At 41.2% G+C, this 17,269-nt stretch overlaps 1 protein-coding gene across 2 annotated transcripts in view; it reads right to left on the bottom strand.

Moving 5' to 3' along the window:
* LOC138784620 (cadherin-12-like) overlaps window positions 1–5,966 on the bottom strand; it is a 198,256-nt gene extending 192,290 nt beyond the window's left edge. Inside the window, exon 1 of one of the 2 annotated variants that reach the window (XM_069960242.1) lies at window positions 5,715–5,966. In XM_069960242.1, coding sequence (XP_069816343.1) covers window positions 5,715–5,951 — 237 coding nt within the window. In that variant the 5' untranslated portion in view covers window positions 5,952–5,966. The remainder of the gene's footprint in view (window positions 1–5,714) is intronic. The other variant, XM_069960243.1, reaches the window with a different exon arrangement.
* Window positions 5,967–17,269: the final 11,303 nt, after the last annotated feature.

Below are 17,269 nucleotides of genomic sequence, written 5' to 3'. Positions count from 1 at the left end.
TCGTTCCAGTCCAATTCAGCTGCCAGGGTGCGGAACTGGATGGCGTAGTCACCGACAGAGGAGCTGCCTTGAGAGAGGTTGAGGAGAGCAGTCTCGGCCGAAGAAGCACGGGCAGGTTCCTCAAAGACAGAGCGAAACTCGAATAGGAAGGCCCGGAGATTGGCAGCAACAGGATCATCACGGTCCCACAGTGGCGTGGCCCAGGCCAGGGCTCTACCCTCTAATAGGCTGATGATGAAAGCCACTTTAGAGCGCTCGGTGGAAAACTGACTACTCAAAAGTTCAATGTGCATGGTGCACTGAGTCAGGAATCCTCTGCACAACTTAGAGTCCCCAGAGTACTTGCTTGGGAGAGCCAGTCGGAGTGAAGAAGCAGCGTCAGGAGATGGTGTGCGCTGGGCAGTAGTCTGCTGCTGTAAGGCGGCAGTGAGTTGCTGGATCTGCTGTGACTGTTTCTGGATTTGTTGAGCCTGTTGCGCGACCACTCTGGCGACGTCACGGAGATCTGGCACCTCGCCGGGATCCATGGTTGGAGCCTACTGTAACGCCTGGAGTAGTGGATCCACTGGACCGGCACCAGCGCTGGCACAAACCTCACCAGGGAGCGGAGTCTAAGGGGCCGCTGGTTTTCACCAGAGCCCGCCGCAAGGCGGGATGGACTTGCTGCGGCAGGCGACCCCCAGGTCGCTACCCCTGGCTTGGTTGCTGGTGACGGCAGGCGAGGCGTGGCAGGAGCAGTAGGCAGGAGATGGCACTGGCAAAGGTCTGCAGGTGAGAGCGCACGTGACAGGCTGAACGCAGGAACAGATGGAGTGACAGGGAAACAGGAACCAGGAACAGGGACTAGGGACCGGGTAACGGATAGGACTCAGGAACAGGGACTGGGACCAGGTAACAGATAGGACTCAGGAACAACAGGGGGCTGGGCCAAACGCTATGGGAAGCATGTAGAGGCTCCAACCCTAAGGACAGGGCATGCTGGGATTTATAGGGGAGTGATTGGATGCAACTACCAATTAGGGGCGCACTGCCCCTTTAAATCTGAGACAGCCGGCGCGCGCGCGCCCTAGGAGGCGGGGACGCGCGCGCCGGCCGGCACAGCGGGAGACAGGAGCGTGGAGAGGTGAGGCGCCCCCCGGGGCCGAGGTGACAGCAGCGCCGGGTCCCCGACTATGGACACCGGCTGCTGCATAGGGCAGGTAGCGGTCGCGGCGGCGGCCCGGAACGCGGGACGCCGCCGCGGCCGTAACACACCATAATAAATCAGTAAGTGTTTCAATAAATAGCAAAACTTTTAATAGATGACTGACTCTAATATTGAAAGCACAATAGTTATTACAAAATAATTTGACAATTATTTAAACTTATTTAACTGGAGCTCAGTATGCAAAACAACTTTCTGTATATTAGCAATCGAACCTTGTTAATAGCAGCCTCCACTTGGAATGTACAGTGGCAGACACATGCTGTGTTTCCATGTATTGGCTTAGCACATGCACAAATAACTCGCTTGTGTGTGAAATACTGATAAATAATATTGACTTTATGAATCTTGTTTTTTTTCTGCCTTAAATCTCGTACTGAGTGAGGATGCCTTAGTTAAAATACTATGGTAAATATGTCCGATAAAAATAGAGTTATGATTTCAGGTAAAATGTATAGAACCATTGGGAGATACATACCAGATATGTGCCTCTAGTTCTGTATATATGTCTGCTTTGTGTTAATATCATAAAGAGGTACTCCAAAGGGGTGTCATAAAGTTATACAGATCTTTAAAAATTGCAAAGCTTCCAGTCCTTATCAGCTGCTGTCTGTCCTACAGGAAATGTTGTTTTCTTTCCAGTCTGACACAGTGCTCTCTGCTGCCACCTCTGTCCGTGACAGGAACTGTCCAAAGCGGAAAAGGTTTTCTTTGGGGATCTGTTGTTTTGGGCAATTCCTGTCACAAACAGAGACATCAGCAGAGAGCACTGTGTCAGAATCTTTAAAACCAGTTGATTTGAAGGAGTAACCTTTTTGTAATTTAATTTGTTAGTCCAATTTTTTTGTATTGCTTTAATAAAGTGTTTGTTTTACTGTTTAGAGCCTATACTTTCTACCCTTGATGTTAACCATACAATTCTGTCTGCCTGCAGCCACCACAAAGAGAAGCTTTGGATCTTATTCAATGCGCACCAGTCATATGAAGAAACTTTTGAAACGTTCAGAGCGTTCAGAACCTAAATGTTGAGTAGAACATGCAGGGCAATGTGCTGCATGGCCCTATAGACTTACATTATTAGGCTTGGTTTTTAAAATAACAGCAAATATTTGCCATTAAATGGCGGCCATCCACTCAATTTAAACAGCGTGTGAACAGATCCTTTCTGTGTTTTTAATCCACTCCTGGTTTTGGTTGCAATATGAGGACCACAATACTGACTGAAATATACGTAGTGTGAACTCAGCCTTAATCTGTCCAGGTCATGTGAACGGCCACTGTCAGTGAAGTTCATGCTGTCCGGATACGGCAGTACCAGCCAGATGAACTTTACTTCTTTTGATTTGGAATGCGGATGCATTCGGGTGTGCCCGAATTCCAAATCACCATAGCAGACAATGTAAAGTGCGGCCAGATCCACACTTTACATTGTCTGCACTGTCAGTTGTCTATGGGGCCGCATGGAATCCTAGCCAGAGTTTATAAAAGTGTATACACTCTGGCCGGGATTCTCTAGGACACAATGTTATTTTAATTTTCAATAAATAGTGGCCGATGTTGCAACAGCCATTATTTATTGAAAATTTACATTGTGTGAACTTAGCCTAAGACAGCTTTCTTATTGTATTTAACAAAAGCTGTATACATTTGTGTGCACTCAACCACATACAATTTCTAAACGGTGACCTATGTTAAGTCAATTAGAACATTGAGTTAAATGCGTCATTGTAATCAAGTTAACACAGGCTACATCTGTATAGTATCCTAAGAAATCATACAAAATCATATAAAAAAGAAAATAATAATGTTTTACGGTATATATCATGCCCTGGATATGTTGCATGCTGTGTCTTATGCTGGATGTGATACACCGGCCGGGGGACCATTCAAAGGGACATGGAAAGTTTGACTTGTTTGAAAAAGCTGTACTAACCCTGCAGTTATGTGCCTCAAGCATATTGTATATGTTACCTGGTGAGAGACAGTCTGTTGCTTTCCAAACCTGGACCTACACAAGAATAAGCTTCCTTAACATTCTGTACCCATTCCTTTTGCCTGAAGCAGCCTTAACAAAGACATTGGTTCCAACTCAAGGCTGTTTTGAAAGCGGTTGCGATTGTGTTAAACAATATAACTTATGTATAGAAAAGGCAAGTGTTAGCTGGCAAATAAATATAAGCAAAGGTCAACGCTGACGGAATATATGCGTCTGTGTGAATAAAAAAAGAAACCTGAAAAGAAATTCATTTTGCCTGTTTTAGACATCCCTCATAAACACTGTTATAGCAGTATATATATTGAATTTATTTATGTCAAAAGTCGTAAAAATTTCACCCAGTTTGTCAAAAATGGTACAAATAGCATGGTAAATATAGCCAACCTGCTAGACATGTTAGATTAAATTCTATTCTAATATTTGTATCAGCTCTTGACTGTGTACCCACAGATGTGGCCTTTCTTATCATTATGACATTCTTTATCCAAAAATATCCAATTTCTACAGGCAATTCAGATTCATACTGAAGCAAGTAGTCAAACAAATCTCGGCACTCACCAAATGCCTTAGGCAGTCAAGAAAGGCAGTTGCCGAAATGCGTCCTGCGTTTTTATTGTTAATGGATATGTAAAACTGAATAATGATTAAAGAATTACTTTGGTGAGTGTCATGATTTGTTCGACCACTATATGACTGTGTTTGTGTACCTCTCCACATGTACCACTACACTGACCACAGAGGCACTGAAATTGAGTGGTTGTCAGCCACCAGCTACTATAGGGATAATATTATGTAGCTATAAAATGCACACAAACACACACACACACACACACACACACACACACACACACACAAAATGACCCCAGATATGGATTACACAATCTAAACCTAAACTTCTCCAAGAGGTGCTTACTGGGATGATGGCTCAGATGAAGGCAAGAAAATGTTAAAAGCAGTAAGTCCTGTCAGTTACTATGTGGCGCTATGAGAGCACAGAACAATTAAGCAGCAAAATTGAGTGAAGGGCCATTTACACGGGGAAATGGTTCTTTAGTCTATAAACGGTCCTTGTAATAGTGTCAGCAATTCAGCTGAGGAGAGGGAAAACATTTGATCCTTGGCTGATCACATATTTTGTGCGGCTCTAAATATATGCAAATGGCTGCAAGAATGATTTAGTCATCATTTGTGTGGCCCGGCAGCATTTGGAGAAGGCCACAGACTGTCTTAAAGCAAAGATGGTTGGAAGACCCCTCATTCTGTCTCTAGTGAGGTGAGGAACACAGGTCAGTTGATTTGGGGGTATAATGCAGACAGCAAGCAAAAGTTAAGCTACGCCCATCCATTGTTTTCACCAATTTTCAAAATTGTCAAGTTATGAGAAAAGTTGCATTTTATTTTTATTTTTTAATACAAATATGGCAAGGTCCATAGTTTGTCATTTTTTTTATGTCACAAAACTGTTGTAAAGTGCTGTGAACATGAATTCCTTTCTGTAAGACATGAATGTTTCTCTGCTGAGGAGGATGGTCCCTGGATTCCATCTTTTTGCATTAGCTCCTGAACAGGATCTTATTCAGAGACTACCAAAACTGTTTGAAATCAAGGAATGACTGGCAAATAAACAAGGGCATTTAAATCAAACCACTTTCCCCTTGCAGAAGGTTTGATAGACAACAAACTCCCTTCTTTTTAACCATCTAAATCAGTGCTTCTAAAACTGTGAGGCGGGCCTCACCAGTGAGGCGCCCCCTAGTTGATGGTAAGGCCCAGCTGTGGAACCAGTTTTCACAGTCCTTTTGCTGTTTGCAAAAATCTCCATTTTAGTTACATTATTAATTTATTTTGTACTTACTTTATTAGTATATAGAGCTTGGGAGATGTGTGAAGCTAGCCCTAGCATTATTTTCAGCTTTTAAATGGACTTTTACCACAGATATTGAGGCCCAGGCACCCTCTTGGTCAGTCTGGTGAGGCCCAGGCATTGCCTTGGTCTGTTGGGTGAGGCTCCAGTAGAAAAAGTTTGAGAAGCACTGATCTAAAGCATTCTGTCTGTGCCCAGTATGAACAGAATACTTCCAATCACTGACAAGCAGGTGGGTGGCAGTGTCAGGTCACTATCTGAGAGTCCACTTTCCAAGTAATATGCAGGGATTAATGTGAATTTTAGCAGATATTAAGAAATTAATAGAGAAAACTAATATAGATTCTTACTCAAGATCCCAGGGACCAGGTTTATGTTGGCATCAAGTAGGGCAGCATAAACTCTGTTAGAAATTGCCTTCAGGCTAGAGCTGCACAGCCATTTCCAGTCTCACAACCAGGAACTGACATGTCATACTGCCTATTATGCAACCCCTTTACTAATACAGAATGGAATTTTACTTTTTTTTTTACTTTTGTTACTTTTGTTTTCTGGTCATAAGACAGGAAATTGCAATGTGGCTCCAGTTTGAAGCTCAGCTAAATTTGCATATAGATATCAGAAACAAGATAATTGTATAAAAACAGTACCTTTCCCACATATTGTGGTTCAGATCCCATGTATTCTTCCAGCACAAAGAACTGATTCCATACCCATCCACGTTTAACTCTTTGTGCTGCAGATCTCCTTCCTGACATTGTGATGATAACATTTTCTTTTTGTTTAGATGCTGAAGTTTGTGGTGGCTGCTGAGAATGCAGTGGTGTTAAAAGACCTCCATCAAAAAGGAACCAAAGAAGCAGCGATAAGCAGTTCCTTGTAAGCATTGGAAAAGACGTCCCTACAGCCTGGTAGTTAAAACGCCAACACTTGCTGTAAAACTGTAGGATCCAGCTTGATGTGCCCCTTTTCCTCACCATACAAGTTCTACTGTTGTAAAATGTACATAAAAAGTATTTCCTCAGCTGGCAATTTTATTCTTACATTGAAATTCACCAATGGATTCCTGTAATAACACAAAATAAATGTTAGTCTTTGCATAGACTCTAGAAAAATGTTGTAAAGTAGATATAGTGGCAGGACAGATTTATTTTTCTCCTCATAACCAATATAGTGAGTTGAGATAAATAACACGAAATGCATTTTAATAAGTTATAAAAAGATATATGTGAGAAAATACAACATAAACAATTGAAGGTATAATATTGCTGTGAGAATGCAAAGTCTCAGGTGGCTTACACATTAATATTACTAGAATACAGAACATAGATATTAATGTCAATTTAGGACTATGCATGTGTTATAATGATTTTTAATCTAAAGACAATTGGAAATATATTTGTTGTCTACTAGACAAACAAACAAATAAACCATAGTCTGCTATTGCATTGTTATTATTTATTAAGTGTTTGAATTAAACACTTTCCTTGTGAATTTTACAAAACAGGTACAGTGTGAAATATTGCAATTTTCCCCAGATCTGTTGTTCTTGTGACCAGTATGTTGTGACCATCTTCTGTCAGCTGAGACACACATTTCATTAACAGCTAAGCAGGTTCTACCGGGCACAGTATTAACATATATGTAACCAGAAACTGCTTTTTGAGAACACTGCAGGGCTCAGTGGCAATTGACTCACTATTGGAAACTATGCCCCTTAGGGTGGCTTAGCTAAAATGATCAAGGATTTTAGATAATGGCTATATGTGGGGTCATGATTACTGCATGGTCGTGACTAGTACATGGCCATATCATTTTATTTTTCCATTGGCAGAGCTACACAAGAGCCTGTTTTGCAGGGCATTTTATTGTTTTAAATGTGTTGTGTGGTTGAAACAATACTGTGTAAAAAAACAGGAGACCTTCACCTATAACTTTTTAATGTGGTTGCTTACTTTTGACAATCTCTCCCTCTTTTAAGGAAAACACAGGAGACAGCACTTCAGTGAATAAACATATTTTTTTACTCCACACCTCAAATGGCAAAAAGAAAAAAAAAGTGTGCAGTGTGGAGTAAAAAGACACGCTTAGGGTCCTATTCCACGGGCCGAGGAGGGCCCGATCAACGATGTAAACAAGTGGCGATCTGCTAGATCGCCACTCGTTTACTGGGCCTATTCCACGGGCCGATGATCGTTGAACGAGGGCTGCAAGGACATTGTTACCGATGTCCTTGCAGCATCATATATTACCTGTCCAGGCTTCTTCTTCCCGCTATCTTCATCCCTGGGTCATCGCTCTATCTTCAGAATGGCCGGTCAGCTGGCCACAATCAGCCAATCAAAGGCCGCGGCGTTCCCGGCCTGTGATTGGCTGAGCTCTCCGTCAGCTGACCGGCCATTCTGAAGATAGAGCGTGTGGGACCTGGGGATGAAGAAAGCGCGGAGAAGAAGCCTGGACAGGTAATATATGATGCTGCTGCTTGTCAAATCGTCATTCGCCCGCCGCGCACCGCTATTCAACAGTAGCGATGCACGGTAGGGGAAAGATGGTTTTAGGTCTGGCCCTAAATGAACGATCAGCCGATGACACGATCATCGGCTGATCGTTCTCTCTATTTCACAGAGCGATAATCGGCTGAATCGGGCCAAATGGGGCTGATCCGGACGATTATCGTTACTGTGGAATAGGGCCCTTAGTCATGTGTCTAGTGTTGCTTTTTTACATTTTTTTATTTCAATGGATGTGGGTTCACTCCATCGAGGCAGGCACTCATCTACAGCCAGGCTATGGTATTACAAAGTGTCCCACTGTTAGAACTCCAGAAACCAGCAAATATATGTAAGGAACCCTTTCACTTATTGTTTAATTTCCCTACACTATCACCATAAAGAATTGCATGATTCCTAAGTCAATGTGTTGTTTGTGTAATACAAAATAAAAGAGCTCCCCTAAAGCAAGACATATTCTTCATAACAGCTCCTTACTTATGCCATGACAATCCTTAAAGGGTACTTCACCCAAGTGCTAAATATAAAATGCTCCCTAGCTTTTCCTACTCACCAACTCCCCCTAAGTTTTTTGAGCCATCTCCCTTCTTTCTAGCTGCCAACATTCCTGAGTTACAAGTTTCTCTAAAAGCTGATCTATATCCAAGATGGCACCGGCCAGGAAACTATGTTTCCTATAATGCATCTCCCAGAGCAGAGCTGATATCCACATGATCTAGCAGAGCTATTACCCACATGATGTAGCAGAGCCAATGATGTAACAGGGCTGATATCCACAAGAGATAGCAGAGCTGATGATGTAGAAGAGCTGATATCCACATGATGTAGCAGAGATGATACCCACATGATGTAGCAGAGTCAATGATGTAGCAAAGCTGATTCCCACATGATGTAACAGCTGATAATGTAGCTGAGCTGCAGTGCATCACTACAGCCTAGCACCCCCCACATCATCACAGTCCATTACAGCAAAGGTCTCTGGCATTTGTGGTGCATGCGGCTGACTAGGACGGGACTGGGGGGTTGTTGGGCGGTATGATGCAGTGTGGCTGACAGGGTGGGGGATGAATATACATGTGATGCATCTGATGTCTCCTGGGGGCCGGGTTACCAAGTCAATAGACAGCTAACCCAGCCCCTGAGAGAGAAGATCACATGTACTCTGTTAACAAAGAGAGGGGTGAAGAGGGAAAAGCGCAGTGTCAGAGAGGACACATTGAAGTCAATTTTACACATCAAGGCTGGGTTCACACTATGTATATTTGAGGCTGTATTTGTGAGGCTGTATAGCAACCAAAACCAGGAGTGGATTGAAAACACAGAAAGGCTATGTTCACATAATGTTGTAATTGAGTGGATGGCCGTCATTTAATGGCAAATATTTGCTGTTATTTTAAAACAACGGCTGTTATATTGAAATAATGGAAGTTATTTACCGTTATATGACGGCCATCCACTCAATTTCAACATTATGTGAACAGATCCTTTCTGTGTTTTCAATCCACTCCTGGTTTTGGTTGCTATGAGGACCTGACTTGAGGACCAAATACTGCCTGAAATATACTGTGTGTGAACCCAGCCTTATAAGGGCGGATAAATATGAGAATAAAACAGGGAAATGGCTCAGGATAGGTTATATGTGTTTATTAGACAGAAGGGGGATAGTTTAGAATATTATTTGTGTTACCTGAGTAACCTCATTAAGATTAACTCCATTCTAATTAATCAAAATTCCTTAATAGGGTAATAAAAATGGGATTTTTAAACTTTATTAATTGACTTGTTTTTTATATTTTTCAAAAAAAAATTGCCTTCAACGGTTGAATTGTTTACTCCTCTAAACTGTTTTGTATTGTATTGCACTCTATTATCCTCTTATTGTTCTACATAATTCTATTTCAGCATCGATGGCTTATTCACAATATGTGTTAATTGTGAAACATTGTTAGAAATACTTTAGTAGGCCCAATTTTCTTTTTAATGAACTTATAAGTCAAGCTAAAAAGATACTAGAAATTACACAAGACTATGCAATTGCTGAATAGTGCAAAGCTAGGGAGCACTGCGGGATGTACTGTAAAAGTGTTTTATTATATATGAAATAAAACAATATAGCATTTATGTATGTGCAACATGGAAAACAAAACCATAAAGTTTTATGAACCAGATCATGACAACTCAATAATGAGATTCCAATTACAAAAAATGAACACCATAAAAACAGAATAAGATGGTATTAATGTTTATTCCAAAGTAATACTTTGTCAGCAGCATGCTACTCTAAACAACATTTTGTAAAGTGAGATTAAGCTAAGTGAATAAAAAAATATTTTCTTGCAGTTGCATCATTAGTTTTTTGACATATAATCCTGTGAGAGCAAATTTACTACAAGAGCAAGCCATGTAGTATTCTGTCTGGAAAAGCTGGGCATCTTTTTGGAGTTCATCAAGAGACCAATACACATCAAAGTGTAAAAACCAACCTTGATTAAAGTTATTGGAGCATAAAATCATGGCCATAGCTTTGTGATTGTGCACATTGTTAATATAATAAATGTATCAAAAGGGCTTTTTCTTCAGTCCAGACTTATTAAAGATTAAAGGCTGATAACACAAAAATGTTATACTCAGCCTCATAGAACTAAAAGGTTGAATGTTTTTTGGAGCATTACTGTAGGCTTCTAATGTCTAAAAAAAAAAAAGCAATAATAAAGGCAGTATAGTATAACATCTTTCACCAGTTTGTCTAAATTATCTAGTACTAAAGTAGAGAACTTCTAAAGTCAAATTCTACCTCTCTGAACTCTTACTGTACCTACTACAGTACGTTGTCAAGAAAATTATTTTTATGAAGCGTTTAGATTAGACAGAGAGGTCTAGACAGAGAGGTGGCTGTGGATATAGGGGAAGATTTATCAAACTGGTGTAAAGTAGAATTTTCAGATTTTCAGATTCCACCTTTCATTTTTCAAAGAGTTTGTGAAGAATGAAAAGTGGAATCTGATTGGTTGCTAGGGGCAACTAAGAAAATTCTACTTTACACCAGTTTGATAAATCCCCCCATAGTGTTTTGGATTTTATAAAACCTTTGATATTTTCCCTCATAGACGACTATTGGGTAAATTAAGGTCTATGAGGGAGATTTATCAAGACTGGCGTACAATTTTAAGTAAGCACCAATCACCATGAAGTCCATTGAATTTATTAAGAGGCGATTACCTCTTAGTAAATTCAGTGGGACCTGTGCCTACCACGTGCCGGGGGCAGAAATGTACATCTGCTCCGGAGCAGGTGTAGATTTCTGGCATGGTTTATACCTGTTTGCAGGAGAGAAACATGATAAATTATGCATGGTCTCCTCCTTGTTGTCCTCCTTGCACCACAGAAAGGCGCAGAACAGCATTCAGTGTCAGTTATCTGCTTCTAAGGCTAAGAAGTGGATCTTTGTTCATGGATTATAGACTACAGAACAACATTCAGTGTCAGTTAGCAGCTTCTAAGGCCTGCATGGTATTGGCATGTTTTAGGCTATGTTTACACAACTTAAGAGACCGGAACGGAACATGTGGCCGCAGTCGCTCGCTCCATAGTGTGCACTGACAGGGTTTTCTACGGCCACTATTCACTGAATAGCAGCTGCAGAAAACTGACATGTCGACATGTCAGTTCTTTGCGGAGCTGTGAGGGATCCCGGCCGGAGCATATACTATGTGTATACGCTCCGGCCGAGATCCCATAGACAGCTATGTAACGTATATTTCCGTAATAATCACGGCCGTAATTTTACAAAAAATTTATATTACGGGTCCAAAGACAGGCTTCAAAAATGGTGGAGGTTGTCAGGCATAAAACATTTTAAGGATTTGAATCTGTATAGTGTAGAGGAAAGAAAGGAAAGGGGGGGCATGATCGAAACTTTTAAATATGTTAAAGGACTAAATAAGGTTCTGGAGGGAAGTTTTTTTTTAGAAAACAACTGAACTCAAGAACAAGAGGAAACAGTGAGAGGTTGTTTAGGGAAAAGATCAGAAGCAACATGAAAAAATAATACTGAAAGAGTAGTAGATGCTTCGAACAAACTTCCAGCAGATGTAGTTGGTAAATCGACAATAACATAATTTAAACATGCCTGGGATAAACATATATCTATACTAAGATAATAAGAAGGGAAATACTAAAAGGGCAGACTAGATGGACCAAGTGGTCCTTTTCTGCTGACAATCTTCAATGTTTCTATAAAGATTTCGTACATGCTGTACATCTCTTGGCTCCATTTCATAGAAAGGATGCCCTGGAACTGGAAAAGGTACTAAGATAAACAGCCAAACTGATAATGGGCATGGAGCATTTTAGTTATGCGGAAAGATTAAAAGAATTTTAAGGGGTGTTCAGGGAAAAATTTACTGATGAGCTATCCCCAGGAGTGTGGTACCAGGATTGTTGTTGATCAATGTTGGTGCTGGTTATCGGCACCCCACCAATCAGTTACTGATGAGCTATCCTGTGGATAGCTCATCAGAAAATTTTGCCCAGAAAACCCTTTTAACATTTAAGACGTTAACGTGATCAACTTAGCAACAGAACTACATGGAATAGAGAGTGACTATCTAGATCAAGCAGAAGAACTGTCATACAAAGTGGAATGCACAATGTCACACACAGTGACAATACGTGACTGGGAACTAGGGGGAAGGGGCCCAGTGGATCTTTTAAAAAAAATAAAAGCATTAAAGAGGTACTGTGGGCTATGTGTATTTTCAGTGTACGGCTGGGGAGGGGGTGGATATAGAAGCCGCCGGTCACTTACCTCCCCGGTTCCAGCGTCGGGTTCTGGTTCGGGCCGCCCCATTCTCCCAGTTAGAGTTCAGTCTGTGTGTGTGAACTCGGCTGGAAGAATCAGCCGGCGCCCGATTTCTCTCTGACCTGTTCACACTTCTTGCTCTGCTGCCAGGGAGCATTCTCCTGAGGCTTGCTCCTGTCTGAGTACAGGGGAGGGCTCCCTGGCTGCTATTGGTATCTCCTTGCTCCTATCAGAGGCTGGGGCGGGAGCTCTGGTAGCATTTAAGCTGGTGAATTACACCTTGTAGTTGCCAGTGTATGTTTGGTCTCCAGCTACACCAGCGTATCTTATTGTTCTGCTAGATATTTTGACACTTGGACTTGGACTTCGCTTTTGCCTCATCCTCTGTACTGCGTTACCTCTCGTGTTTGACCTAGGACTGGACTCTGTTTACCCCTTGTTTGCTGATTTGGATTTTGACGTGACCTCCTGTTGCTGACTCAGACTGCCTGACCTGTTTGTATATACCTGTCTGTTTGTACTGTCTACCTCCCCGTATCCCTAGGTAAGTTAGGGACTGTCTCCCAGTTGCTGCCCTAGGGGTTAGCCTAGGGGGGCAAGCAGGTAGGGACAGGTGTTTCGGGTCTAGACAAGGGACTTCCATCTTCCAGGCCCCCTGGACTCCCTGACACTCCCTGTCTGGCGGCCGCTTCCTGGTCTGAGCTACGTTTTGAGATGTGACGTCTCAAGGCAGCTCAGCCATTCAGCAGCCAAGGCGGTACTCCGCTACAACCACTGAATGGCTGAGCTGCCTTGAGACGTCATGTCTCAAGCTGCAGCTCAGACAAGGAAGCATTAGCCAGATGGGAGAACAGGGTGGCGCCATCCGAACCTGGCGCTGGAACTGGGGAGGTAAACAACCGGCGGCTTCTATATCCACCCCTTCCCCGGCCATAGACTGAAAATACACATAGCCCAGAGTACCCCTTTAAGGCTGAAAGTAAATATGACTTAGGCTTCTAAAGAAAATAATCTGGAGAGGTGAAATGTTGAAAACAAACATGGCAGTAGTGGACACTTCTTTGAGTTTGGAAGTGGAGGTCCAGTGGGAGCCAGTTGGCATACAGTTTACCCAATCACATCTGATGAATTCTGGTGCAGAAAAACGTTTACTTTGTACATAAATGGAAAAAATGGCCCTATTTGTAGGAAGCCCCAACAGTGGCTTGAGCACAAGACAGTATTCAAAATCATAGAAATTGCATTCTGCAGTTCTTCAGAGCCAGATGATTCCAGGATTCCTTAGCGTATGATATTGTTATGGTGGCTCCAATTTTCCAGGTTATGCAGGAGCAAGGAAAACAATTACATCTGCACCAAAATGTCTGTCCTATCAGTTTTCCCTGAATTAGAGATATACTTTGCTGAAGGGTTTTCTCCAATTCAAAAAAATATCCAGGACCAATAGTTGCAGAGATTGAAGCTCAGCAAGGTATATAAATGCAAACTGCAGTGAGGGCTTCAGAATGGTAATATTTCTAGAAAGGATGGCAGCCATATTTTATGCTCTAATACAAGTTTTTCTAACTAGAACACAATTTTTGCTTTAGTCTTCTCTATGTTTAACTGTATTTACTTGTACCTTTTTTATCATCAGTATTTGTGCATAAGCAATATACTTACATAATTAAAAACATTGATTCCCATGTGGTATAACAATACCGAGTGCCCTGCTTCTCCACACTAGGAGCGTCATGTGTATGCTGAAAAAAAAAAAAAAAAGATATACTTGTGTTATACTTTACCGAATTCTCATACACACACACACACACACACACACACACACACACTAGACATAATGCAGCTGTTCAACTGTTATTGAGCTAAAGGTGTGTTAGTATGCTACGCTGTGCTCAAGGAAGATTGTCTGTTGATGCAGTACAAGGTAGAGAATTTCTGATGAAAATACTTGCAGGAATGCAGTTATTGTATTACTATTCTACGTATGAGCTTCAGCAAAATATATCAATATGTATTTGTCACAAGGGAGTTGGAACAGACTGATGATCTGCACAGCACTGGAGAAGATAATAAACTGCTTTTCTTCAAGTATCTGTTGCTCAGAATCAAGGGGAATCTAAGTAATAATGGGATTATAAGGTTCTTGATGGTACAGAGCTTCTGTTTAGCATTGTGCACTGATGACTGTAGCTAAAATGCCGGGACGACACAAGCTCCTGTCATTTATTTGTATGGTGTAAGAAAATATTCTAAGTAAAAACATCTAAAGTTGACTCTGTTTTATCATCTCATAATATTCTAGTTCGTGAGCATAACACTATTTTTAACATATGCCTAATATTACTTTAATCACAAGTTGTACTGCAGTGAACAGATGGAGTTGTTAATAAGGAGGGCGAGGAATTAAATTGAAGACATGTTTTCTAATCCCACACCATGTCCTAAGGAAAAAGAAATGCCTGTTTGTTTACTTTCAATGTTTTATATTTCTACCTCTGGGGAGTTAATGAACAAGCGTACTTAACATTATCGCTTTTCCCTTCATATCAGGGAAAAACAGCAAACTGACTCAAATAAACATAATTACCAAATAAAGCAAGGTAAGAGATGACACCTGAAAGTAATACATGAAATGCATGAAAAATACAGTACTAATAGTGTAGACAGTGATCATTGTCCCAGCAGGTAACACACACAAAACTTGTAGCTAATAGCTCCAATTTCTCCAATTTACATTTTACATTTCAAAAGAAAACAGGTTGTAATGTTTTCTGTTTTTTTTTTTTATATATATAAAATTAGCTTTTAATTTTGAATGAAGCATTTGCTGCTATGTTGCACTCACAAGAATATTCCAGACAATATTGAGAAATGTAGCTGGCATACAGCACAACGCTTGTTATTTTACTATCCCCTTCATACACCACAGGGACTCATAATACTGGTCGTTCAGGTCATTTCATTTGCAAGGCCTTGTTCAAAGAGGAAAATCAAGGGGAAAAAAACTACTTAAGGGTGCGTTCACACCTACAGGATCTGCAGCTGATTTTCTGCAGCAGATTTCAGTTAACCCCTTAAGGACCGGGCCTGAAATGGCCTTAAGGACCGGAGCAAATTTTATGAATTTGACCAGTGTCACTTTATTCATTAATAACTTCGGGATGCTTTTACCTATCCGGCTGATTCTGAGATTGTTTTCTCGTGACATATTGTACTTCACATTTCTTGTAAATTGGAGTCGATACTTATAACGAATCTTTATGAAAAAACCCAAAATAGCGTGAAAAATTGTGAAAAAATGCATTTTTCCAACTTTAAAACTTTTCTGCTTATACAGAAAGTGGTTATACCACATAAATTATATATTAAATAGCATTAGCAACATGTCTACTTTATGTTGGCAGCATTTATTAAACTATATTTCATTTTTTTAGACAATAGGAAGTTTAAAACATTAGCAGCAAATTTCCAAATTTTCTGTAAAATTTCAAAATCAGATATTTTTAGGGAACTGTTCAGGTTTAAAGTGTATTTGAGGGGACTGTGTGTTAGAAAGCCCCACGAAGCACCCCATTTCAGAAACTGCACCCCCTAAACTCTGCAAAAGCACATCCAGAAAGTTTTTTAACCCTTTAGGGGAGTCACAGAAATAAAAGCTAAGTGTGTAAGAAATTTGAAAATTTTAATTTTCTGTGCAGAGATTTTATTGTAATCCAATATTTTTCATAATTATAAACCTATTACCAGAGAAATGCACCCCAATATTGATTGCCCCGTTTCTGCAGTTTATAGAAATACCCCATATGTGGCCCTATTGCGCTATTTGACGCAACCACAAGCCTCAGATATAAGGGAGCGGCTAGTGAATTTCAATGGCTCCGTTATTTTTGGTCATTTTTGACTGTACCACTTCAGGTTGGCAGAGGCTCTGGGGTGCCAAAACCTAAAAAACACCCCTAAAAGGACACCATTTAGAAAACTACACCCCTCAAGGAATGTAACAAGGGGTGCGGTGAGCATCTGGACCCCACAGGTGCTTCACAGATTTTCCAAACAATATGGCTTGAAAAAAGACTAAAGTATTTTTTACACTAAAATGTTGTTCTAGCCTTCAATTTTTCATTTTCACAAAGGGATAAAAGGGAAAAAAAAACACAAAACATGTAGCGCAGTTTCTCCCGAGTACGGAAATACCCCACATGTGGACATAAAGTGCCAAGCGGGCGCAGGACGAGCCTCCAAAGGGAAGGAGCGCCAATTGGCTTTTGGAAGCTGGATTTCACTGGAATGGATTTCAAGGGCCATGTCGCATTTACAGAGCCCTCGTGCTGCCAACACACTGGAAACCCCCCACAAGTGACCCCATTCTGGAAACTACACCCCTCAAGGAATCTAACAAGGGGTGCAGTGAGCATATGGACCCCACTGGTGACGGGCACAAATGTGGAAAAATGTGACGTGAAAGTGAAAATTTTCATTTTTTCACTTTCATGGCACAAATGTGCCCGTCATCCAGGGGTCCATATCCTCACTGCACCCCTTGTTAGATTCCTTGAGGGGTGTAGTTTCCAGAATGGGGTCACTTGTGGGGGGTTTACAGTGTTTTAGCAGCACAAGGGCTCTGTAAATGCGACATGGCGTTCATCATCCATTCTAGCCAAATCCAACCTCTAAAATCAGAAATGGCGCTCCTTCCCTTCAGAGGCTTGCCCTGCGCCCACATGGCGCTTTATGTCCACATGTGGGGTATTTACGGACTCGGGGGAAATTGCTCTACACATTTTGTGTTTTTTTTCTCTTTTAACCCCTTGTGAAAATGATAAATTCAAGGCTAGACCAACATTATAGTGTAAAAAATTTAATATTTCATTTTCACGCCACATTGTTCCACATT

The sequence above is a fragment of the Dendropsophus ebraccatus genome, chromosome 2 (genome assembly GCF_027789765.1).
Source record: "Dendropsophus ebraccatus isolate aDenEbr1 chromosome 2, aDenEbr1.pat, whole genome shotgun sequence".
Lineage (NCBI taxonomy): Eukaryota > Metazoa > Chordata > Amphibia > Anura > Hylidae > Dendropsophus > Dendropsophus ebraccatus.
Note: the sequence above shows the minus strand (reverse complement) of the source record. Positions and strands in the feature narration are given on the sequence as shown.